Below are 24,084 nucleotides of genomic sequence, written 5' to 3' on the forward strand. Positions count from 1 at the left end.
CTGCAGGAGAGAGTCTCGTCAACAGTACTTGACTATCATACAGTATGCAAGCTGAAATCCTTGCTCTTCTGTGTTTCATGTAAGTATGTGGAAAACACCCAAACAATAATGCCCCAAAGACCCCCTCCCAATTCCTATCACCAGGCCCCAAAATGAGACAGGTGGGTGGAGAAATGGTAGGTAGAGTTTCATCTGGCCAATTGTGAGGCGTTGTGGTTTGAGAAGCCAAATGTTGGGGGAAAATGTTGTGGTGAACTTCTAGTTAAGATGGTGCTATCAACCATGTATACCAGCTTCCTAGTAGTCAAAAAGCTAAGAAATCTGACTAAAAGCACCTTTTCTGAGGTAAATTGTGTTAAGTTATCTCTGCAAACAATGAAGGGTGAGCTCGGGGGATGAATCGATGCAAATCAAGTTCTGATGCATGTAGAACTGGCCTGGGAGTGAGGTTGGAGTGCTCTGTAAGGAGAAGAGATTCAATTTTGATGATTGCACAACTGGCTGGGGTGTGAGATTTGGATATCTCTGGGCGCTGGGCTGGGTGGTGAAATGTGGGCCCGGAGCGAGTTGCTGGGCAGCATGGTTTAGGCATGGAGCCTTTTTGCAGCAGTGGGGCCTGGGTCCTAGTGTGAGGTACAATGCAGCGTTTAGCCAATTTAAACACCGGCTCAGATCAGAGGTGAGAGCTGATTTCACTCGCTCTCAGAAATCTTCACTCCTTTTCAGCATGTGGAGCTTTTCATTGTTCTATGTTTGAGTCAATTTAAATGCCAGCCCGGATAGACTGGAAAGACAAGCTGTCAGTTGGGAAGAGAGCTGATTTGGCTCATTCTCTGCAATGGTCATCTCCATGGTACTGAGGCTATGAAGACTGCCCTGGCTGCTGTGCTCCGTGCCCTCTATTATGAACTGATGAGCAAGGCTTTGGGCCTGCCTTAGGCTGCTCCAGAGTTTGGATCTGAGGACTCAATTTTGGTTCAGAATGCTGTTGTTTGCTTCAATTATTTGCATGATTTGTGTGTTTTTTTTGCTTCCTCTAGTGCATCAAGTGTTGGTCTTTTTTAAAATTGGATTCTTTCAGGTTTCTTGCTTCATGACTACCTATGAGCAAGCAAATCTCAAAATTGTATAATACCTTTAGATAATAAATGTACTTGAATCAAGTAGGATCTTTAACAGCATTGATGAACAGATCTTGAGGTTCAAGTCCATAGCCCCTTAAAAATGGCCATGCAAATAGGCTGGAAAAGGTGCTTACTGTCATTAGTCGGGGCCTTCAGCATAAAATTCAGGAAGTCATGATGCAGTTATATAAAACTTCATACATAGATTTAGATTTGGGTTCATTTAATATCAGAATGTATACAACCTGAAGCTTGTGTTCTTCACAGATGTCAACGAAACAAGAGACCCTATAGAATGGATGATAAAGCAACGAAGCCGCGAATTCCCCCTCCTCCCACCCCTCACAGCAGCAGCAAATGCATCAACAACCCCCCCCCCACTTCAGCCAGCAAACGCACTGAACCCATCCACCCCCATAATGCAAACAGTGGCAAAAGCCCCCGAGACCTTGACTTGGAGTCCAGCAAAAACTTATCTCCCCCCTTAGGAGAGAGAGGTTGCTCCTGGGAACAATGAGAATGGAGAGCAGGAGGTTGGTTTAGAGAGGGTGTGGAGGTTGTTGACCACGACACTCTTTGGATTAGACAATAAGGAGCTGGACAAATCTGGGTCGTTTCTGCTGGAATGTCAGGGACTTGGGGGAGATCTGGCAGGATCTTTTGAGGAATACATGAGGTAGTTGGTCAGAATATTTGTTCCAGTGTCAAATTTGAGAGATCATACATTTAACGTAGGAGGGGAGGAAGGTTCAAAAGATTTATGGGGCAGATTCGGTGTAGATGTGGAGTGGTCTGCCAGAGGTAATGATGTAAGCAGATGTATAAGAGGCTTTTTAGTCACATGAATGTACTTGGATGGAGGGATTATGGGTCATAAATAAACAGTGATTTAATTTGGCATCAAGTTTGGTGCAGACATGTAGGCTGGTTGGCCTATATGGTTCTGTTTCTTGGGGAGAGGTCTTTACCATTGACTAAAGCTTGACTGAATCAGCCACTCACAGGAGAGCTTGGGAGAGGGGAGAGTACCATGTGGTGCGTAACATCCCAAAACCTTTCCACCACAGTATTGTAGAATTCCCTCTCCCAGCCTCTCAGCGCATCTGCAGCCACACTCAAAGCTTCATAACCTCTAACGCATTTCCTTTAAAGCAGGGGTTCCCAGCCTATTTCATGTCATGGACCTCTACCATGAGCCAGGAGGTAGGTCCATGGATCCCTGGTTGGGAACCCCTGCTCTGGACATTCAGAGTTCAAAGGTAACTTCTTGTCAAAGTTCACATGCCATCATATTCTACCCTAAGGTTCATTTCATGTGGGCATTCATAGTAAATACAAGGAAGCTGTGCACAAACGATGTGCAAACATAAAATAATAATCGAATGTTAAATATTGGTAACATGAGTAGTCATTGAAAGTGGGTCTGCAGGTATGGAAATCAGTTCAGTGTTGAGGGGAGTGAAGTTATCAACATTGGTTCAGGAACCTGACAGGTTGAGTGGTAACGATCGTTGATGTAGGTCCTGCTCCTGGTGCAGGGGATGGGGCGGGTGGGTTCCACGCCTTGAGTGCTGTGAGTCCTGAGGCTCCTGTACATCCTTCCTGGTGGCAGCAGCGCGGAGAGAGCATGGCCTGTCGAATCTTCCCTTTCTTCACTACCGGTGAACAGCAGCTGCAATGTGAACCATTTTATAAGCAGCTCAGGGTATTCCAACAGTCCCTCCTGAACCTGCCACCCCAGCCACTGAGCAGGGCAAGGGCAGCGGGCACAGGGAGTGCCACCACTGGCGGGTTCCCCTTCAAGTGGCATAGCATTCTAAATTTTACCATTTTGACTCATCACAGGACTATGTCTCAGTCCCTTTCCTTACAGGGCTGAGGGAGCACCCTCACCAGTAGAGGTTTCACCGACGTGGGCCTGTAGATCATTAGCCTCGCTGATAATGCTGTGCTCCGTTTTTAAAAAGTTCTGGGCTATACGTGGAACAGTAGCTTTAATATGGATCTGGCCAGTGCCCTTGGAACGCTTTGTCCTGTTGTATTTTATATTCCTGTAAGTGGCTGCAAGGAAATGAATCTCGGCGTAGTAAATGGTGACGAGTACTTTGAGAATAAATCTAATTTTGACTTTTAACTGGATGTTCTGTTCGTTGCTAGCAATTTTGTTGAAAACACTTTCAGTGTGTTAATGGGGTAAAATAAAATTGCTTCAGAGCAGTGGTTTCCAACCTCGGTTAATCCACTACCATTATCTGTGGACCCCAGGTTGGGAACCCCCAGCTTGAAGCCCAGATCGAGGATCTCCTGTCACCCTCCCCTAGATACCCCCCACCCCCCACTCCCAAACTCAGGAGGGCCCGACTGAGTGGCTGTTCTCTTGGGTTTTGTCCCCCTTGCTTATTGACTTCACTTTACTCACAGTGTCAGTCAGTGCACAATCCCATTTAACCATAGTGGTATGGTTTTTGTTTTGGGGTGCTGGTGTTGGGTGGGGTTGTCCCAAGTTGCAGCTCGAGTCCGCCTGGGTGGAGTTTGTTGCATTGAATTCCTTCCCCGCCCTACCTCTGTCCAGCTAACGTGAGCCCGGAGTGCTGATGTGAAGGGGAGGGGACGATGGGCGAGGTGTGTGTGAGAGAAAGTAGGACGTGAATGTGTTCACCCACGTGCTTGATTAGTCTCGTGTTGAGCTGAAGAAACTTCAGACACTAGCTCCAACAGCAGAAGTTCTGTTGCTGTTGACCTTGGATTGAAAACCAGTCCTGCAAACCATAGAGAACTTGTCACCCAAGATCTCCCTCCACTATCTTCTGGTCCTGCTCTCTGTATCTCCTTCCTTAAACCTGTCCTCCTCGATGCAGGGTGTCAGATTCAAATTAGTGTGGGGTGTTTGAGCCTCGAAGGTGCTATAGATGTTGGTTTCTGGACACAAGGCGTGGTGTGAGGGAGGGCTGGGGACTGAGGTGGTGGTGCAAGTGAGGTCATGCGAGCTGAGGTGGGGTGTGGACGCTGGACGATGCTAACCTTTCGCCTTTACTTTGGATCTTCTTCCATCCCCTTCCTCACCCCCAAAAGACCGCCATCAAGAAGAACAACCCTCGCAAGTACCTGCGGAGCGTTGGCGACGGAGAAACAGTCGAGTTCGATGTGGTGGAGGGGGAGAAGGTACAACTCTCCCTGGAATTCTTTCTGGGAGATGGAGGTGGGGACGGGTGAGGAGAGGAACATGCCTGAGGGCTGGAATTCTTTCTGGGAGATGGAGGTGGGGATGGGTGAGGAGAGGAACATGCCTGAGGGCTGGAATTCTTTCTGGGAGATGGAGGTGGGGATGGGTGAGGAGAGGAACATGCCTGAGGGCGGGAATTCTTTCTGGGAGATGGAGGTGGGGACGGGTGAGGAGAGGAACATGCCTGAGGGCTGGAATTCTTTCTGGGAGATGGAGGTGGGGATGGGTGGTTTGGTGGGTGAGAAGAGTGTGCCTTGGGGCTGGTACTGAAGGAGACAAAGCTGTCAGTATCTAATTTCTCACTGTATTCTCACCTTGGTGAGGCCTCATGTCTTAATATAACCTGGTGAAGGGTCTAGTCCGAAAACATTCTTTGTTTATTCCACTTTAGATGCTGTCTGGCTTGCTGAGTTCCTGTAGCACTTTGAGAAATTGGAGAACCTGAAAAAGCAGGAGATTGGGGCTGGGAGGGAAAATGGATCAGCCATGATGAAATGGCAGAGCGGACTTGATGGGCCGAATGGCCTACATCTTGTGGATCTGCCCCATGTGTTAAGCAGAAGGGATTAATTGGATCAGCTTGTATAATGGCTGAAGAGCTTGTTCCTTTGCTGTATTTTTTTTCTTAAGCCCATTCACCTCTGCCCCTGACATTTCCTCTCATCCCTTCAACCTGTGGAGCCTGGCAACACTAGAAAATGGGTCACGTTTATTACCACTGATGTTGTTAAACTGGGGGCGTGGGATTGCTGGACAGTATGGCTCCAAGTGCTGGAAGGGCCATTTCTACACTGAATCTCAATAAATAAGTTGCTCTTCCATTCTGGGATTGTGGGAAGGAATGTGAGGCCTTTAAGGTGTCCACTCCTTCACCCTTCTCCAATATCTTCTGTGCCATATGCAGGGAGCAGAGGCAGCCAACGTCAGTGGTCCTGGGGGCGTCCCAGTGAAGGGGAGTAGGTATGCTCCGAACCGTCGCCGATTCCGGAGAGGGTTCGTCAGACACCGGGGTCCGGTGAACCAGGCAAGTGAAAGAGTTCGGCGAGCTTTCCTCAGCCTTCCGGCAAGCCTGGCGAGGTGGCGGGGCATCGAACGCTACAGTGCTTGTGTTTTCTGTTGCTCATGAGATTGTGGTCATTTTCCTGCATCGGGTCCAGGGAGAGAGCTGAATGGATGATGGAGGAAGTAGACTTGTGGTTGAAGATGATCTCCTGGATTGGAGGCCTTGTTTGCTGGTCTGTCTGAGTTACCCAAGCTACTTGACTGTGCGTATGCATGTACCAGGCATAGTTTGTAGGTTTGTGGACAGGAGGTTTTATTAAAAAAAAATTTGCAACCTTGACATTTGTCTCCTTACAGGCAGCCACAAAACAAAGAAACCCAATAGAACCTATTAAAACAAAAGACTGTAAAACATGCAGAGAGAAAAAAAATTACAAATGGTGCAAACAATAAAAGTAAGCAGATAGCATTCAGAAGTGAGTGAGTTCATAGCCGATTCAGGAGCCAGTTAATTACTGGTCACAGCCTGTCCCCCTCTATCCCTGACGCCCTGCCCTTTTCAATATAGCCTGGTGCTTAAATTGGCCAAATAATGGATTGGGTCCTTACTCTCAGACCTGGGCCCTGCTACTGTGATGCGCTCTTTGGCCCTGGACCCGCCAGGTTGATTTGGCCAAACTGGATCTTTCCAATTCGGCCCGTGCTTAAATCAGTCAAATCTCAGCTTGTTCCTCGCCTTCAGGTCTGGTTCTTCCACCTCATCTCTACCTCATCTCAGTTCTGCTGCTTCAATTTGCCTCCAAGCACAGTCCAGCAGCCAGTTGGCTTGTTCCCTGCTCTCGGGCCCCACGCCCGCTTCCCCAATTGGGCCACAACCATCCCGCACCCGCTAGACTTCAGATCCCGCAGCAAAAATGACGGACTGTACAGACAACGCAAATGTTCAGCTCCGAAAGGGAAGTTGCAGATTATTGTTGCAATGATCACTTTCAAGAGAAGGTGTAATGAAGTTAATAGTTGTGTTTGCTGTATTCGCTGTATTTCACAGCACCATCTCAAGCAGGAATTTGGATAAAGATGAAGTCTATCTGCTTTTCCTGTTTTTGGGAGGTCAAGCCAGGGTGAACTTTTACATTGAAAGTTGGCCCTGGGATGTTGTGGAACGGAGGAGCACAATTGCATGCATCACTAAAAGTGGGGTCACACGTAGACTGATAGTGTCCACGGGTCAACAGTAGACCAGCCTTCATCAGTCAGGGCAGTGCAGACATTGTTACGGTTGTACAAAACATCAAGACCATCCATGAAGTATTGAGAAGGATCTTGGGTACTCTGTTAGAGGAAAGACAACAGTATGCTGAAAGCAATGAGAATTTGAGGACACTGCAAGGATTTAGGAGGGCCTATGCTTATAGGGAGAGGTTAGGCAGGATAGAACTTTATTCCTCGGCGTGTAGGAATTTGACGGCTGACTTGAAAGAGGTGTAAGATCATGAGAGGCATAGATAAGGTTGTTGTAATGTGAACAAAGTCACCGGAGAGACACTGAAGTTAGCGGATATAGAAGTGTTTTACTCAGCAGAAATGAGCAGTGACCGTACTGAGACACTCCTGAAGGATGGGGCCTCCCAACCTAATATTACATGACATTTTTATATGCTAAAGATCAAAGGTAAAAACAGGACAATTTTATGCATCTACAATGCTTCCTTTGAATTACATATAGTTTTCACACACTTCCTTTGCACCCACACTCCAGGCACCCAAAATGAATGTTAATCAGCATTATTTGGTATGCAATCAACTCCAGGAGAACTATTGTTCAGGGCTGCAATTTAAATTCAATCTACAATCCATGTTCATATCTGAAGATTGGTAGCTATGAAATTAATATTAGCTTTATACCCCAACTCCAGAATATACCCTGACAAGGTGAACAGTTTTTCTCCAGGGAAGGGAGACTACAGACTAAAGGGCATAAGTTTCCGGTGAGTGATAGGAGATTTAAAGGGGGACATGAGGGACCACTTTGCACAGAGGATGATGAGTACATAGAATGAATTGTCAAATTGTATTTGAGAGAAGTACCATAAAAATTCAAAATCAGGTTTAATATCACTGGCATATGCCGTGAAATTTGTTTTTGCGGCAGCAGTTCAATGGAATACATAATGGAGGAAAAAACTATTACAATAAGTGTGTGTGTGTGTATATTAAATAGCGCAAAAAAGTAGTGAGTTAGTGTTCACGGGTTCAGTGTCAATTCAGAAATCGGATGGCAGAGGGGAAGAAGCTGTTCCTGAATCGCTGAATGTGTGCCTTCAGGCTTCTGTACCTCCTCCCTGATGGTAGCGATGAGAACAAGGCATGACCTGGGTGATGGGGGTACTTAATGATGGATACTGTCTTTCTGAGGCATTGTTCCTTGAAGATGTCCTGGATACTATGTAGGCTGGTGCCCATGATGGAGCTGACTAATTTTACAATTAGTCAGGAGTAGCTCCCCTCCCCACCATAACAGACGGTGATGTAACAAGTTAGAATGCTCTCCACAGTACATCTGCAGGAATTTGCAATTAAAATGTATTTGGATAAGGATGGTCTAGAGCAGGGTTTCACAGCCTTTTTTAAAAATGCCGTGGACAAATACAATTAAGCAAGAGGTCCGTGGACCAGGTTGGGAACCCCGGGCCAGAAGGGATATTGGCTCAGACATCAGCAAGTGGGACCATCGTGGTGGTCATTATGGTTGGGTTGGACTGAAACTGGTAACGGGTATTGGCACAGTGGGAAACTGGTTTGCGTGACAAGAAGTACAGGCAGCTAATAAGAAGGGAAATTGAAAGGTTGAGTTTATCTTGAACATACAAGAGGTCCATTCAATACTCTTATGCAGAATCGAGGGTAGTTGTGTTTGCATGTTTGTTTTTGTATCTTCTGCCCGAAGGGAGAATGTATGGGATGGGGAGGTGTCCTTGATTATCTTGACTGCTTTTAAGGGAGTGAGAAATGCAGACGGTACCTGGAGAGGTGGCCGGCTTCTGTGATGGGCTGGGCTATGCATCCACAACTCCAGTTTCCTGTGGCCATGCAGGTCATCCACACAGATCTTGTCATCGAGGCGGTGCGAGGGAAAGCTAATAACCAGGTCAGACGTAGTGCTCCAGTTGGAGCAAGATGATAAGTTGCAAGGTTATGAGGAGATAGGTTGAGAGTCTTATTATACTAGAGAATTGAGTCGAAGTGCGGCTTTTAAAAATCTGCCCTTGAGTCAGATGATGTGTGCATTCAGGCTTTTCAAATTTCTGCCTAGGGAGAGGGTGAGTTTAGAGAGAGATATTTCCCCATTGTACTACTCTAACTCTAGTCTTAACAGCCAAAACTCTCAAACAATAAACAGCTGAGTTTCTTATTGGATAGAGTTTTACAAAGGTTCGCCATCTACTATCTGAGATAAATGAGGTTAAACTATTACCCCTACCCTCAATATGATGGGACAGTGCAGAGGGAGCTTCACTCTGTGTCTGACCCCGGGAGTGTGTGATGGGACGGTGTGGAGGGAGCTTCACTCTGTGTCTGACCCCGGGAGTGTGTGATGGGACAGTGTAGAGGGAGCTTCACTCTGTGTCTGACCCCGGGAGTGTATGATGGGACGGTGTGGAGGGAGCTTCACTCTGTGTCTGACCCCGGGAGTGTGTGATGGGACAGTGTAGAGGGAGCTTCACTCTGTGTCTGACCCTGGGAGTGTGTGATGGGACAGTGTAGAGGGAGCTTCACTCTGTCTGACCCTGGGAGTGTGTGATGGGACAGTGTAGAGGGAGCTTCACTCTGTGTCTGACCCTGGGAGTGTGTGATGGGACAGTGTGGAGGGAGCTTCACTCTGTGTCTGACCCTGGGAGTGTGTGATGGGACAGTGTAGAGGGAGCTTCACTCTGTGTCTGACCCTGGGAGTGTGTGATGGGGCAGTATGGAGGGAGCTTCACTCTGTGTCTGACCCTGGGATTGTGTGATGGGACAGTGCAGAGGGAGCTTCACTCTGTGTCTGACCCCGGGAGTGTGTGATGGGGCAGTATGGAGGGAGCTTCACTCTGTGTCTGACCCTGGGAGTGTGTGTTGGGACAGTGTGGAGGGAGCTTCACTCTGTGTCTGACCCTGGGAGTGTGTGATGGGGCAGTATGGAGGGAGCTTCACTCTGTGTCTGACCCTGGGAGTGTGTGATGGGACGGTGTAGAGGGAGCTTCACTGTGTCTGACCCTGGGAGTGTGTGATGGGACGGTGTAGAGGGAGCTTCACTCTGTGTCTGACCCTGGGAGTGTGTGATGGGACAGTGTAGAGGGAGCTTCACTCTGTGTCTGACCCCGGGAGTGTGTGATGGGACAGTGTGGAGGGAGCTTCACTCTGTGTCTGACCCTGGGAGTGTGTGATTGGACAGTGTAGAGGGAGATTCACTCTATGTCTGACCCTGGGAGTGTGTGATGGGACAGTGTAGAGGGAGCTTCACTCTGTGTCTGACCCTGGGAGTGTGTGATGGGGCAGTGTAGAGGGAGCTTCACTTTATATGTAACCTGTGCTGTCCAGGGAGAGTTTGGCACCAAACCCACTTCATTCCAAGCGACCAATCCCCTGATGTGAGATGGACCCACCAGTCCACTTTCAGACCAATTCCTCCGGCGCAGTTCACCATCTCCTCTCCACAGGGCAACCAGCCGGCAGCAGGAGAGGCCGGAGAAGGCTCCAGTGACTGGCAGGAGGACTCAGCAGAGCCAGCTGCTGCCCAGCAGAGGCCCTCCAACCAACGGCGCCGTCTCCCCGCTCCCTACTTCTTCCGAAACAGGTTCCGCCGCCAGCGTAGACCCCAGACTCTGGAGGATGGGGTGGCAGCAGCGGCCCCCGTGAGTGGCGTGTTGATGAGTGTCTCTGGCAAACACCCTGCTCGATGTTGTGGTTCCCCTTAACTGTTGCACCTTTTAACCTCCTCACAGTGTTACTCCGAAAGGGGCTCCGATGGTATCGTAATGCACCTTCTTGGTTACTGATTACACCCGCCTGAAGTGTTTCCTTATTAATTTTGTGAATCTTTGGTTTAGTCTCTGCATGATTCCTTGTTAGAGAGATGGTCCTTTGCTACCTTGGTCACCAACTTTTGGACTAAGGTTATCATAGACTTTAAAGGTCAGCATGGATAGTGTCACAGAAGTACAGCTCAGGCTGTTCGGCCCATCTAGTCTGTGCTGAATCATTTAAACTGCCTACTCCCCTCTGAGAGCAAAAGAAGTTTGAGTGAAATCGTCTCTCTAATAATTGGATGCCTCCCATGTTTTTATTTTGGATTTCAATTTTATTTTGAACTCTTGGTTATTGAGATAAAGTTCAAAATAGATCCTTGTGGCCTTTCAAGCTGCACTGGCCAGCAATCCCCAATTTACAATGACCAAGTAACCTACCAACAGTAGGTCTTTAGAGCACCTGGCGGAAACCCATGCGGTCACGAGGGGAACGTACAAACTTCTAAAGGCAGTGACGGGAATTGAACCTGGATCGCCTGTACTATAAATCATTATGCTACTGTGCTGCCCCATATGTATATTGAACAAAATCCAACGTGGGGACGGCGTTGGCCAAATGAGGAGAAACTTATCCACAAAGTTCCATGAACATCAACTGGTTGGAAAGTGGCATGGCCAATTCTCACCAGATTCTCACTAAATTCAATTGGGCATCAGTGAAAGTCACGGCACAAATAAACAGAATTCCCAGAAGCATGGTTTTCCACAAGCAATTCTGTAAACTGATGTGTAGACCTCAATCTTGCTTATCAGCCAACATGGGCATAATTCCAGACCAATGCACGGTTCGCCGATCAGCGAGGCCACCTCCTCCCTACATCACAATTGAGTTTCCCCAATGATGACTAATCAGCTGATTAATAAGTATATAAAGGGCAAACAGACAGAGGACACTGCACAAATGAACAGTACACTGACGTTGTCTCCTTGTACGGTGACAAAATGTTTGCAGATGAGTTGCTAAGAGCAGAGAACAACTCAACCTGACCATCAGTCACTCAAGTTGCATGTTTTCTGAGTCAATTCCATTTTGAGCTTCATTTAAATGAGAAAAGTAATGTCTGGGTCTCAGTCTTAATAAATCCTGTTTCTCATTTTCCTCTGGCTTGTACACCACTCTCTCAATCTCACAAGGGTACCTCAATCTGGTTCATCTCTTCTGTGCACCCCCGAGTCATTCTCTCTATGGACCTCCTTTCCTTCGAAGCTTCCTCGTCTTGGTTGGATTTTGGATGGTGTCGCAAGACACGGGTGCCTTCACTGTGAATGCAATTGGGGGAGTGTTTGGCGATTATTGAGGGTGGGTTCTTTACTGACATCTGGTCATGGAAGGTGACGTTGAGTGATGTGTCTGCTTTCCCCGACCCTCAGGGAGAGGAGGTGCTGGAGGGCAGAGGGACGACCTCACAGCCTGGGCAGGTTCAGCCCCAGCAGCCTGCTCAGCGGGGTATGGGAGGAGCTCGTTTCAGGCCACAGTTCCGCAGGTAACTTGCTGGATTGTGAGTGGTTTTTTAAAAAGTGCTGCCACTTTCCGATGTTCAACCAGACTGGAAGATGGGCCATTTTGGGGTCTCTTGTGACCTGATGTTCACTGTGCCTTTGCAAAGCAGTTTGGGAGACATCCCCTTTAATCAGGGCGTCGTCAGCTGGGCACTTCAAGGCACTGGTCAAAATGAACGTGTGCCCCTCTCCCCCCGAGGAGCTGCTGGCCCAGATGGGCACAGTTTAGTCAAAGGAGCCTTGACGCAGATGGGCAGGTTTATTGAGGGAGACCTGGTGCAGATGGCAAGCTCGCCAGTAATGGTTGGAGAGGGAGGTGGGTCAAGAATCCCAGAGAAGTGCAGAATTGGGGATTACCCCTTCAGAGTGGCAGTGCTGGATTTCAAACAAGCCACTTCCTACCTCTTGTCCTTGTAGTAGGACATCATGTCCTCACCAGCTGTCAGGAGCAAATCCCATTGGTTGAATTTCCCTGTAGTTATTCTGCTGATGTGCTTCCCACCCCACGCCAGGATACGATGAACCTACTGAACACGTTGTTAGGATGTTGTGACTCCTGGAGGAATCCTGTACGGTCAGATAGCAAAGGGAGGAATAGTAACATACTGGCTGGTACGGTGCCAACATTTCTCTTTTGCCCATAATGCCACTGGCATTAGGGCAGCAATGAAGAACCCCCCCACCTCCAAATCTCTGGTGGTGATCAGGGCATCCTTCATCATGTCAGTAGCTTCCTTGATTTTTTTTTCATCACTGTCCATCACACAAGTCCCGGGTGGAGACTCAGGAATACCGTCACACTCGGATGTAGAAAGATTCTTCGTTGCTGTTTCTGTAACAATTTTGTTTGACCAGTCAGGGTGGTTTCCCCTGAGCTGAACCCCCAAACCTAGAGGACCGGTGAACCACTATTAGTCTGACCTCTACCCTTTGACCTGTTTGGCATGAGTGACCAGAGCAGAAGTCAAGGCATAAAACCTTGACTCCAGTCAGCATCACTCTCCAAGCCTCCAAACCCTACGCCGAGGTTGTGGTCCTCCTGGAGGGTCAATCCCTCCAAACCCTACGCCGAGGTTGTGGTCCTCCTGGAGGGTCAATCCCTCCGAACCCTATGCCGAGGTTGTGGTCCCCCTGGAGGGTCAAACCCTCCAAACCCTACGCCGAGGTTGTGGTCCTCCTGGAGGGTCAAACCCTCCAAACCCTACGCCGAGGTTGTGGTCCTCCTGGAGGGTCAATCCCTCCGAACCCTATGCCGAGGTTGTGGTCCTCCTGGAGGGTCAAACCCTCCAAACCCTACGCCGAGGTTGTGGTCCTCCTGGAGGGTCAATCCCTCCAAACCCCACGACGAGGTTGTGGTCCTCCTGGAGGGTCAATCCCTCCAAACCCCACGACGAGGTTGTGGTCCTCCTGGAGGGTCAATCCCTCCAAACCCCACGACGAGGTTGTGGTCCTCCTGGAGGGTCAATCCCTCCAAACCCTACGCTGAGGTTGTGGTCCTCCTGGAGGGTCAATCCCTCCAAACCCCACGACGAGGTTGTGTTCCTCCTGGAGGGTCAATCCCTCCAAACCCCACGACGAGGTTGTGGTCCTCCTGGAGGGTCAATCCCTCCAAACCCCACGACGAGGTTGTGTTCCTGGAGGGTCAATCCCTCCAAACCGCACGACGAGGTTGTGGTCCTCCTGGAGGGTCAATCCCTCCAAACCCCACGACGAGGTTGTGGTCCTCCTGGAGGGTCAATCCCTCCAAACCCCACGACGAGGTTGTGGTCCTCCTGGAGGGTCAATCCCTCCAAACCCTACGCTGAGGTTGTGGTCCTCCTGGAGGGTCAATCCCTCCAAACCCCACGACGAGGTTGTGTTCCTCCTGGAGGGTCAATCCCTCCAAACCCCACGACGAGGTTGTGGTCCTCCTGGAGGGTCAATCCCTCCAAACCCCACGACGAGGTTGTGTTCCTGGAGGGTCAATCCCTCCAAACCGCACGACGAGGTTGTGCTCCTCCTGGAGGGTCAATCCCTCCAAACCCTACGCCGAGGTTGTGTTCCTCCTGGAGGGTCAATCCCTCCAAACCCTACGCCGAGGTGGTGGTCCTCCTGGAGGGTTAATGCCTCCAAACCCTACGCCAAGGTTGTGGTCCTCCTGGAGGGTCAATCCCTCCAAACCCTACGCCGAGGTTGTGGTCCTCCTGGAGGGTCAATCTCTCCAAACCCTACGCCGAGGTTGTGGTCCTCATGGAGGGTCAATCCCTCCAAACCCTACGCCGAGGTTATGGTCCTCCTGGAGGGTCAATCCCTCCAAACCCTACGCCGAGGTTGTGGTCCTCCTGGAGGGTCAACCCCTCCAAACCCCATGCCGAGGTTGTGGTCCTCCTGGAGGCCAGTGCCGGTGACCTAGGTTCAATTCTGGTGCTCCCTGTAAGGAGTTTATGCGTTCTGTCCATGACCTATGACTTGGTGGTTTACCTGGTTCCAAGTGACTTCCTAACTTCTACACCCGAACGAAGGAAGGAACGCCATCTGCCCTCACATAACTCTCCACATTCCTGGAAACACTCTCCCTCCCCCTCTCCCACACACTCGGGGGTGGGGGGGGGCAGTTCAGTGGCTGATTAACCCACTGACCCACATGTCAATGTGATGTAGCAGGTGGGGGAAACGCGAGTGGCCTCGGGGGTGGGGGGTGGGGACATGCGAATTCCCCACACGTGAGCAGTGCAGGTCGGGATTGAGTCTGAGGGGTGGCTGGAGGGGTTTACTGGGGCTTGGGGGAGATGTTTGGTGGGGTGATGGTTGTGGAGTTGACCGGGGCGGGGGAGGGGTACGCAGTCTGTGTGCTTGGCGTGGTTTTGTGGTGGTGGGGTAACCCTGACTTCTGCAACCCCTTGTCTTCCATCCCCAGGCGTCCTTTCCGGCCCCGCCCTCAGCCACAGGAGGCTCAGGCCGATGAGAACCAGGACCCGAAGACCGAGCAGCAGGTGCCGGAGCGTCGTCGCTACCGCCGGCCGTTCTTCCGCCGCCGGCCAGCTGACCAGAGATTGCAGTCCACTGACGCTGAGGTGAGAGCTCCCTCTGCCCGCCCACCTTACCTCTACGACCCTTCGCCTCACCCTCCCTCCATGTTGGGTCCTCTCCCTGGGACCCCTTGCCAGGGGTCGCTAGCTTGTGGGATAAGTGGTGTGGCTGACACACGAGCTTCTGAGTCAGCTGGAAGAACGGCAGATGAAATTTAATGCAGACTGGTGTGAGGTGTTGGGCTTTGGTAAGGCCAGCCAGAGTAGGCCTTACACAGTGAACAGCAGGGTACTGAGGAGTGCGGTAGAACAACGGGGCTTGGGAGCAGAGGTTCATAATTCATTGAAAGTGGCGCCGCAGGTGGATAGGGTCGTAAAGAAAGCTTTTGGCCTTCATAAATCAAAGTATTGAGTACAGGAGATGGGATGTTATGTTGAAGTTGTATGAGATGTTGGTGAGGCCTAATTTGTAGGTAGGTGCTCAAAACTGCACACAATACTCCAGGAAAGATGTAAATAATATTGAAAGAGTACAGAGAAAATTTACAAGGATGTTGCCAGGTCTGGAGGAGCTGAGTTATAAGGAAAGATTGAATAGGTTAGGACTTTATTCCCTGGAATGTAGAAGATTGAGGGGAGATTTGATAAAGGTATACAAAATAATGAGGGGTAAGTGCAAGCAGGGTTTTTCCACTGAGGTTGGGTGGGACAACAACCAGGGGTCATGGGTCAAGGGTGAAAGGTGAAAAGTTTAAGGGGAACATGAGGGGAAACTTCTTCACTCGGGGTGGTGAGAGTGTGGAACGAGCTGCCAGCAGAAGAGGTATTAGTGAGCTCAATTTCAAGGTATAAGTGAAGTTTGGATAGGTACATTGATGGGAGGGGTATGGAGGACTATGGTCCCAGTGCAGATCATTGGGAGTAGGCTGCTAGATAGTCATACAGAATAGATGTGTCAAAGGACCTGTTTCTGTGCTGACTTTACGACTAAGCCCAAATCTTTCCAGTTTTTCTCCATTGCTTGCTTAAGCACATTATGCCTACTGGGGCATAGGTCACTGACAGTAGCTCGAATCCTGTCTTGGCCCAGTCTTTCAAGTTGTCTCCAGGTGGTGGTGGGAGGGGGCGGGGTGTGTGTGTGTTACAAAATGGGCAATGCACTGTGAATTTCCCACCCAGAATCCAGGCTTTCGTTGTTTTTTTTTCCGGATTGTTCAGTGCTTGTAGGGATCAAACTCCATTAGAAGCTTTGGGGTGTGTGTGTGTGAGACACCAGTCTCAACCTGCCTTTGATAATTTAAAACTTTTTTTTCCTCTCTGCCCCCTCCGGACCCCCTACAGGAACAGAAAGCCCAGCCGACTGATGCCGGCACAACCCCTGACCCTCCTGCGAATGGGATGACGGAAACTGCCCCGACCGCTGTAGCCGAGCCCGTTTCTGCCCCCGTATCTATTCCCGTTCCTGCTCCTGCCCCTGTTTCTGCCCCTGCTCCTGCCCCCGTTCCTTCCCCAGTGACCAGCCCGGCCGTCACACCAGGGGAGAGGCAGGTGACCAAAGAACAGCTGCTGATGTCTGAAGGAGTTGTCCCCATGGCAACAGCCAGGGAAGCTCCCATTGTTGCTGCCCCGGTGTCCCTGGAAACTCCACTGGTAAGTGCCAACAGTGTAGGACAGGCCCTTTGGCCCAAGATGTGCGAATCTCAGACCACGACTCCCAATTAATTTTATCTCCCTTCGCTGCACATTGATGAATATGCAGAGAAGGGATTAAAGTCAAAGCCCATGTTACCTGCACTCAGCTGAATTTTTAAAAAAAACACTAGCTCACAACCTATTTATTTAAGCTTGCTTTTAACTAACTTAATTTGTCTTTTATGTTTACACTTTAACCCATTGTAAAGCATTTTGAACTATATAGTTTGTAGGAAAAGTGTTCATAAATAAGATTATTATTATACACCCACCACCCTTGTAGAAAAGGTCTTGGGGCCCCCTTTAAATTCCTTCCCTGCGCCTCCCAGACCTATGCTCTCTAATTTTTAGGTTTTTTTTGAGGAGGGGGTGTTGGGAGGAAATGCTCTCCCCATGGTTATTATAAACCTATGTACAAGGCCACCTCTCAGCCTCATTCACTCCTGAGAAAATGACCCCAGCCCATTTCGCATCTCAGGACTCAAACCCTCCAAGAGTGGGCAATGTCCTTGCAAAGTTTTTCCACACCCTCTACAGCTCAGTCACATCCTTCCTATAGCACAGTGACCAGAGCCACGCACAGTCCTCTGTGTGCGTTCTCACCTCGTAGAAATGTAACATGCACACAGAAAGGCAAAAAAATCAGTCCTGTGCGTTTTATCAATTCCCACTGTGAAGACCGACACAAAATAGTCCGTCAATGCCTCAGCCATTCTTATCACCAATATTAATTTCCCCTCGTCTTCAAGGGACCTACTTTGACTTTAGCCACCCTCTTCCACTTTATATATTTATAAAAACATCTGCTATCTGTTTTTATATTTTGTGCCAATTTACTTTCATACTCTGTCTTCCCTTTCCTTATTTCTTATTTAGTTGTTCTCTTGTTTTTTTTTCAAGTTTTCCCAATCCTCCAGTCTCCCACTACTCTTTGAGACTTTGTACACATGAGCTTTTAATTTGATACTATCTTTTATTTCCTAAGTTATCCAAGGCTGGCTCTCCACACACTTACTGTCCTTACTTTTGACTGGAATATACTTTTGTTGAGCACTGTGAAAAATCTTTGAAGTATTCCACTGTTCCTCAACTGTCCTACCAAATAGCCTGTGCTCCCAATCCACATTAGCCAACTCCTCCCTCATCCCGTTGTAGTCTCCCTTGTTCAAGCATAATACACTAGTTTTAGATTTAACTATTTCATCCTCCATCTGTATGTGAAATTCAATCATACTAGGAGCACTCTTTCCAAGTGAATCCCTGACTACAAGATTGTTAATCTTACCTGTTTCATAGCACAGGACCAGATCTAAGATAGTATTTTCCCTTGTGGGTTCACTAACATGCTGCTCAAGAAAGCCATCACGGATGCATTCTATGAATTCCTCCTCAAGACTTCCTTGACCAACCTGATTCACCCAATCTATGTGGAAGTTAAAATCCCCAATGACAACTGCCATTCCGTTCTTACAAGCCTCAGTTATTTCTTGGTTAATCGCCTCTGCCACTGCAATATTTTTCAGATGGCCTATAGACAACACCCACCAGTGATTTTTTCCCTTTACTATTCTTAATCTCTACCTAGATGGACTCAACATTCTGCTCCGTAGATCTTATATCGTCTCTCACAATCGCCCTGATCTCATCCCTAATCAAGAGCGCCACTCCACCTCCTCTGCCTTCCTGTCTATCTTTCCATATTACCTGATACCCTTGGAGATTTAATTCCCAGTCATCTCCACCTTGCAACCAGGTTTCTGTAATGGCCACTAAATCATATGCCTTGGTACTGATCTGTGCCACAAGTTCACTAACCTTGCTTCTAATACTACAGACATTTCGATAAAGTGCCCTGATACTCATTGTCCTTTTAGAATCTATGTGATTTTTGCTTTTTACTTTTATGCACTCTACTCTTTTTTTTTTCTTCACTAACTCTGGCTTTGGCCTCTGCATCACTTCCCTCTTCTTTTCTGTGTGGGTTCCCATCCCACTGCCATATTAGTTTAAAGCCTCCCCAACAGCAAACAATCTCCCTGGGACATTGATCCCAGTCCTGCCCAGATGTAGACCGTCCAGATGGTACTGGTCCCACCTCCCCCAGAAGCGGTTCCAATGCCCCAAGAATCTGAAACCCTCCCTCCTGCACCACCGCTCAAGCCATGTATTCATTCTAGCTATCCTGCTCTTGCAACTCTGGCTAGCACGTGGCATTGGTAATAATCCTGAGGTTATTACCTTTGAGGTCCTACTCTTTATCTCCTAGCTCCCTAAATTCAGCTTGTAGGACCTCATCCTAAGATTTAGGAGCAGAAGTAGGCCATTTGGCCCATCGAGTCTGCTCCACCATTGAATCATGGGCTGATCCATCACTGATACCTTTGTGCACCAAGAGGAGTTGATCATGAGGCATTCACCACCACTCCTGCTTTTGAGAGACTCGACAGTCCTATCCTGATTGTGTATAGTGAACCCATCTGAATCACTGCATCTAGTAAGGAAGGGGTTAAACAAGATTTCTGTAAAACAGACGACCCACAGACACACACACTCCTAATGTCCCTCTGATACAGCACACTAGCTCTGAGATCGCCATATTTATTTACTGGAGACTGTACATTTGCCAGCAAGACGGACAGTATTGGGAGTCGAAAACCTTTTTTCTCAAAAGCACTAGTGAGTGACAGGCATGTTTCCGCCAAGGGGTCCTCACAAGAATATTACAGCTACAATTGGCATAATTCTTTTGGTTTTAAGCAGTGATATTGTTCAATCACATTAAAGCATCTTTAACTGTACAGACCTTGGATGTAGTAATGCTTCTCAGCTGTAGCAGGCTGAAATGGAAATATTTAATCGTAACCATGGAGCTGTGCCGTTTCGAGTTCACCCTTCAAGTGCCCCAGAGGTATTATAACTTAGGAAAGTGAGAATTAAATCTACAAATTAATTTTGCATAAACAAAATGCAAAAATTAAATATTGTAGGGCAGAGTACAGATTATCTGGTGATACCTCAAACGTGATGAGGCAGGGAGTTCCAAAGCCTAACGTGAGAAGAGGTGCTCCCGATAAATGTCCACAATGGGTGGTTGGGAGACTCCTGGGTCTCAACTCAGTTTTCAAGTTAATGCAATGTATCTGTGTCCGTAACATTCCCTGCTACCCAGCCAGCTCCACCACCAGACTCCCCTCCCTGTCCTCTGCTCCATTAGGGTATAGTATTAAGTTTTGTTTTTAACAAAACTCATTTTCTTTTCACTCACTGCTGGCGTTTAGGGCAGCAATGAATGTCCACCATCTCTGACTGTCATTACTGTCCCATTTAGATGTAGAAGGATTCTTCATTGCTATTTCTGAAACAATTTTTTTTCCTTTTTTGAGCATTCAGGGTTGTTAGCCCGAACCTGTAGGACCAGTGGACCACTCTTAGTCTGGTCTCTACCCTTTGACCTGTTTGGCATGGGTGACCCTACCAAGAGCCAAAGCATAAAGCCCTGACTCCAACCAACATAGCTGTCTGGGTCACTGAGCCATACAAGCCTCCAAACCCTACAAGGTTATGGCCCTCCTGGAGGATTCACTCATGAAGTTTATGCAATAACAGGGGTTCACAGAAAGATTGCAATTTCCAACTAAAATACTATTATTATTATCTGCAGAATGCTTTTCCCTGTTCTCAAAAATCCTGTTCTGTGCTAATTGAAGACCACATGCACCTTTTCCAAAGACATGGGCGTGACCCTGGAAGAGTTAATTCCACAGCCTGGTCCCGTGAATCTTCAAAGCTTGGCCTGACCCAGGAGCAGGTGTCCAGCAGACCGTGACCCACCCACCCTTTGGTATCAGGAGACCACAGATCAGTATTATGCAGCCAGAACTTGAGGAGCAGCCCCTTCAGATACTCAAGCAGGGGCTGCAACCCCTCACACTCCATCCAGTGATTTGTCCCGGTCACAGAATGGACAGGTAGCAGGGGTGTCGGCGAGCGGGCTCGGAAATCTGTTGCGTGGCACTGCCCTGTGCAACACCTTCCGCCCCAGGTCCCCAATGCAAAGGGGACGGGCTTCTGCTTGGCAGGACCTCTCCCGCTGCCAGACCACTGTGGTGTGTACGGATGGCAGATAAGAGAAGAAGTGACTGGTGCTCTTGATAGCAGGTTGAGTTTCTTCTTGTATTAATTACAGAAAGTGGCCCATCTTGTTGAGGAGCTGCCAGTCATGATCCCCACCGGCCAGCTGGGGAAAGAAGAGACTGATATCGGAAGTGAACACTAGGTTTATAATGGTAAGTGTCTCTGGTGTGGGTAAGGCCCTGTTTTCCAAACTTTTGAATAGCTGGATTGTTCAGACTTTTCTCACTAGTGTAGACTGCAAAAATGTTTTTTGAAACTTAGCGATGAGTTATGAAATTCTGTGCTGCAATCTTTGTCCTGACTTGTCCACATTGGCTGTCTAACTGCTCCCATTTGCCTGGCTTTGGTCCAATTCCCTCCGAGGCTATCCTCGCTATGTGCCTTTTTAAATATTGTAATTGTATCTCTTTAGAGTATCGCGTGCAGTTTTGGCCACTTTACCTACATGAAAGACGTAAATTTTCTGTGATCTTTCAACCTTAACGAGGCTGTGGTGGGTTTGGAGGACTTGGGTTGTAAGGAAAGATTGAATGGGTTAGGACTTTATCAAATCTCCTCTCAATCTTCTACATTGCTAGGAATAAAGATGCACACAATTTTGAGGGGTGTAGATAGGGTATATGTAAACAGGCTTCTTCCATGAGGTTGGGTGTGACTACAACCAGAGGTTATGGGTTACGGGTGAAAGGTGAAAAGTTTAAAGGGAACATGAGAGGGGAGCTACTTCATTCAGGGGGTGGTAGGGGTGTGGAGGGAGCAGCCAGCACTAATGCATGAAAACTCGATTTCAATGTTTTGAGGGAAGTTTTAAGAGGTAGGGGAATGGAGGACTGTGGTCCTGGTGCAGGTTGATGGAAGTAGGTGGTATAATTGGTTCAGCACGGACTATGTGGGCTGAAGGGCCTCTTGTGCTGTAAGTGGTAATGACTCCACTACTTCCTCTAGCACAGGGGTTCCCAACCTGGTGTCCTCGGATGCCTCAGTTAATGGTGGGGGTCCATGGCATAAAAGAAATTGAGAACCCCTGATCTAGCAACTCTTTCCACATATTCACCACCCTGTTTTTTTGGGGGGGGGGGGAGGGAGGGAAACAACCCCTTTAAATCTGCATTAAATATCTAGTTTTAGACTCCCCTAACCTAGGGGAAAAAGGGGGCTATCATTTTGATTTTACAAGCCTCTGAGGTCACTCCTGAGCCGCCTACACTCCAGAGAAGGAAAGCCACTGCATTATGTCTTCAGCCCTTCAAGTGACGTCAAGTTTATTGTTATTTAACTTTGTGTACTGTCAAATGAGACTGTTTCTCTGGACCAGAGTACCACGGTATAAAGCACAGTAGTTCATGGAGCTTTGGGTTTCTAATGTTCTTCTGCCATTCATTCTTCGGAGTTTTTCTTGTTCCATGGATGTCTGAAGAGTAAGAATTTCAGGTCGTATACTGTATACATTCTCTAATAAGTTGAACCATAACTTGGGAAAGTAAGAATGAAATCTACAAATGAATTCTGCATAAATTAAAGTTCATAAATTAAATGTTGTAGGGTACTGTACAAATTATCCGGTGACTCTTGGAATGTAATGCGGCAGAGAGTTCAGATCCCCGAAGGCCTGAGATGGAACTCTTTCTCATCCTGACCATTTTTTATTTTTATGCATTGGAGTCTCCTGCCTGATGGTGGAAAACCAGAGGATGCTGGATGTGTGGGTGGGATCCTTGATGATACTAAGGGCCCTGTGTACACTGTGCTCCTGATGTCCCCATGAATGGTAGGGGAAACTCCTGTGATCTCCTCGGCCATTCTCCCAGCCCTTTGTCTGCTGCTCCCATACCCAATGGAGATTCAGCTTGTCAGGATGCTCTCAGTGGTGCTCCTCTGAAATTCAGTTAAGATAGGGTGGGGGCGCGTGGCAGAGAGCCTTGCTTGCTTCAATCTCCATAAATGGAGGCGCTGCTGTGCTACCAGGTGGGGTAATTCTTGTGAACTTGACTCTGTATGGAGGAGCCTTGTGTATGCAGAGGGTATTGATTCATCTGCACCTTCCTGAAGTCTGCAGTCATTTCCTTCAGTCCTGGTAACCTCCTTGTTAACCTTTCCAGCTTAATGATGCTCTTATCATGCTGGTCAACCCGAGATGTAGGCAAGTACGGTCTCATTAACATCTTGCACAGTTGTAATGTGATATCCTGGCTCTTGAGTTCCGTGCCCTTGTCATCTCTTCCCTGGTCACTAGTTCCATGCCTCTACTGTTAGGCAAAGTCAAAACACTGGCAGTGCTGACCTTGAACTTGCCATTGAACCTCCTGCCTGTCTGCAGACCCTTTTATCCAGGATGGGGTTGAGAGGGATAATAAGTCAGCCATGATGGAAAGGTGGAGCAGACTGGATGGGTCAAATGGCCTAATTCTCCTATGTCTTATGGTTTTTGACTTTGAAATCTGGGAGATCCGGTGCCTGCAAATATATTATAACTTTTTTTTCTACCACAGGAAATCTCTTTGCTGATTGCACATGAAGGTCTCGGACTTGTGGAGCAAAGGTCGAAAGAAGTATAACAATCCCCTTTGTATTGTATGACCGTTAAGCTTAATGTAATGAAAGAGGAATTCTGTTTGAAGACGGCAAGCTCTTGGACTATTCTGAAATCTTTTTATTTTTTATCTTTCCCCGAGTGGGGTCTGAGAATTTTTTTGCCACCGTCCTTCCCTGCCCTCCCCCATAAGTGTTGTATATTTATGCGCCGCACTTAGCCTCGTGCGTTGATGCAGTGCACTGTTTACATGTCTTCCTGCTTTTAGTTTTACCAAAGTGCCGATGTTTTTTTTTTGGGATCATGTGCAATAATAATAAAAAAAGGCTTCCTGAGAACAACCAGCAGTCTCCCCGTGTGTGGTGTGGGTGGCTCTGCCTCTACCTCCTTGCATGGAGGGTTTGGAAGTTTGAGGTGTTGTTTTTCCTCTCCTATCAAAGTACACACACATCACCACATACAACCCTGAGGTTCATTTTCCTGTGGACATACTCAGCAAATCTATAGAATAGTAACTGTAACAGGATCAGTGAAAGATCAACCAGAGTGCAGAGGACAACAAACTGCAAATACAAATATAAATAAACAGCAATAAATAACAAGAGCATGCGATAGCATAGAAACAAAGAAAACCTACAGCACAATACAGGCCCTTCAGCCCACAAAGCTGTGCCGAACATGTCCTTACCTTAGAAATTACCTCGGGTTACCCATAGCCCTCTATTTTTCTGAGCTCCATGTACCTGTCCAGGAGTCTCTTAAAAGACCCTATTGTATCCACCACCACCACCGTCGCCGGCAGCCC

At 48.1% G+C, this 24,084-nt stretch overlaps 1 protein-coding gene across 2 annotated transcripts in view; it reads left to right on the forward strand.

Annotated features, from left to right (window-relative positions):
• LOC132396910 (Y-box-binding protein 2-A-like) overlaps positions 1-23,636 on the forward strand; it is a 46,785-nt gene extending 23,149 nt beyond the window's left edge. The window contains exons 4-11 of one of the 2 annotated variants that reach the window (XM_059974995.1): positions 4,197-4,286; positions 5,252-5,371; positions 10,047-10,241; positions 11,787-11,899; positions 14,812-14,968; positions 16,265-16,573; positions 20,802-20,901; positions 23,239-23,636. In XM_059974995.1, the coding sequence (XP_059830978.1) occupies positions 4,197-4,286; positions 5,252-5,371; positions 10,047-10,241; positions 11,787-11,899; positions 14,812-14,968; positions 16,265-16,573; positions 20,802-20,891 (1,074 nt within the window). In that variant the 3' untranslated portion in view covers positions 20,892-20,901; positions 23,239-23,636. Of the gene's footprint in view, positions 1-4,196; positions 4,287-5,251; positions 5,376-10,046; positions 10,242-11,786; positions 11,900-14,811; positions 14,969-16,264; positions 16,574-20,801; positions 20,902-23,238 lie in introns of both variants that reach the window. The other variant, XM_059974996.1, reaches the window with a different exon arrangement.
• Positions 23,637-24,084: the final 448 nt, after the last annotated feature.

This window comes from Hypanus sabinus, chromosome 7 (assembly GCF_030144855.1).
Source record: "Hypanus sabinus isolate sHypSab1 chromosome 7, sHypSab1.hap1, whole genome shotgun sequence".
Lineage (NCBI taxonomy): Eukaryota > Metazoa > Chordata > Chondrichthyes > Myliobatiformes > Dasyatidae > Hypanus > Hypanus sabinus.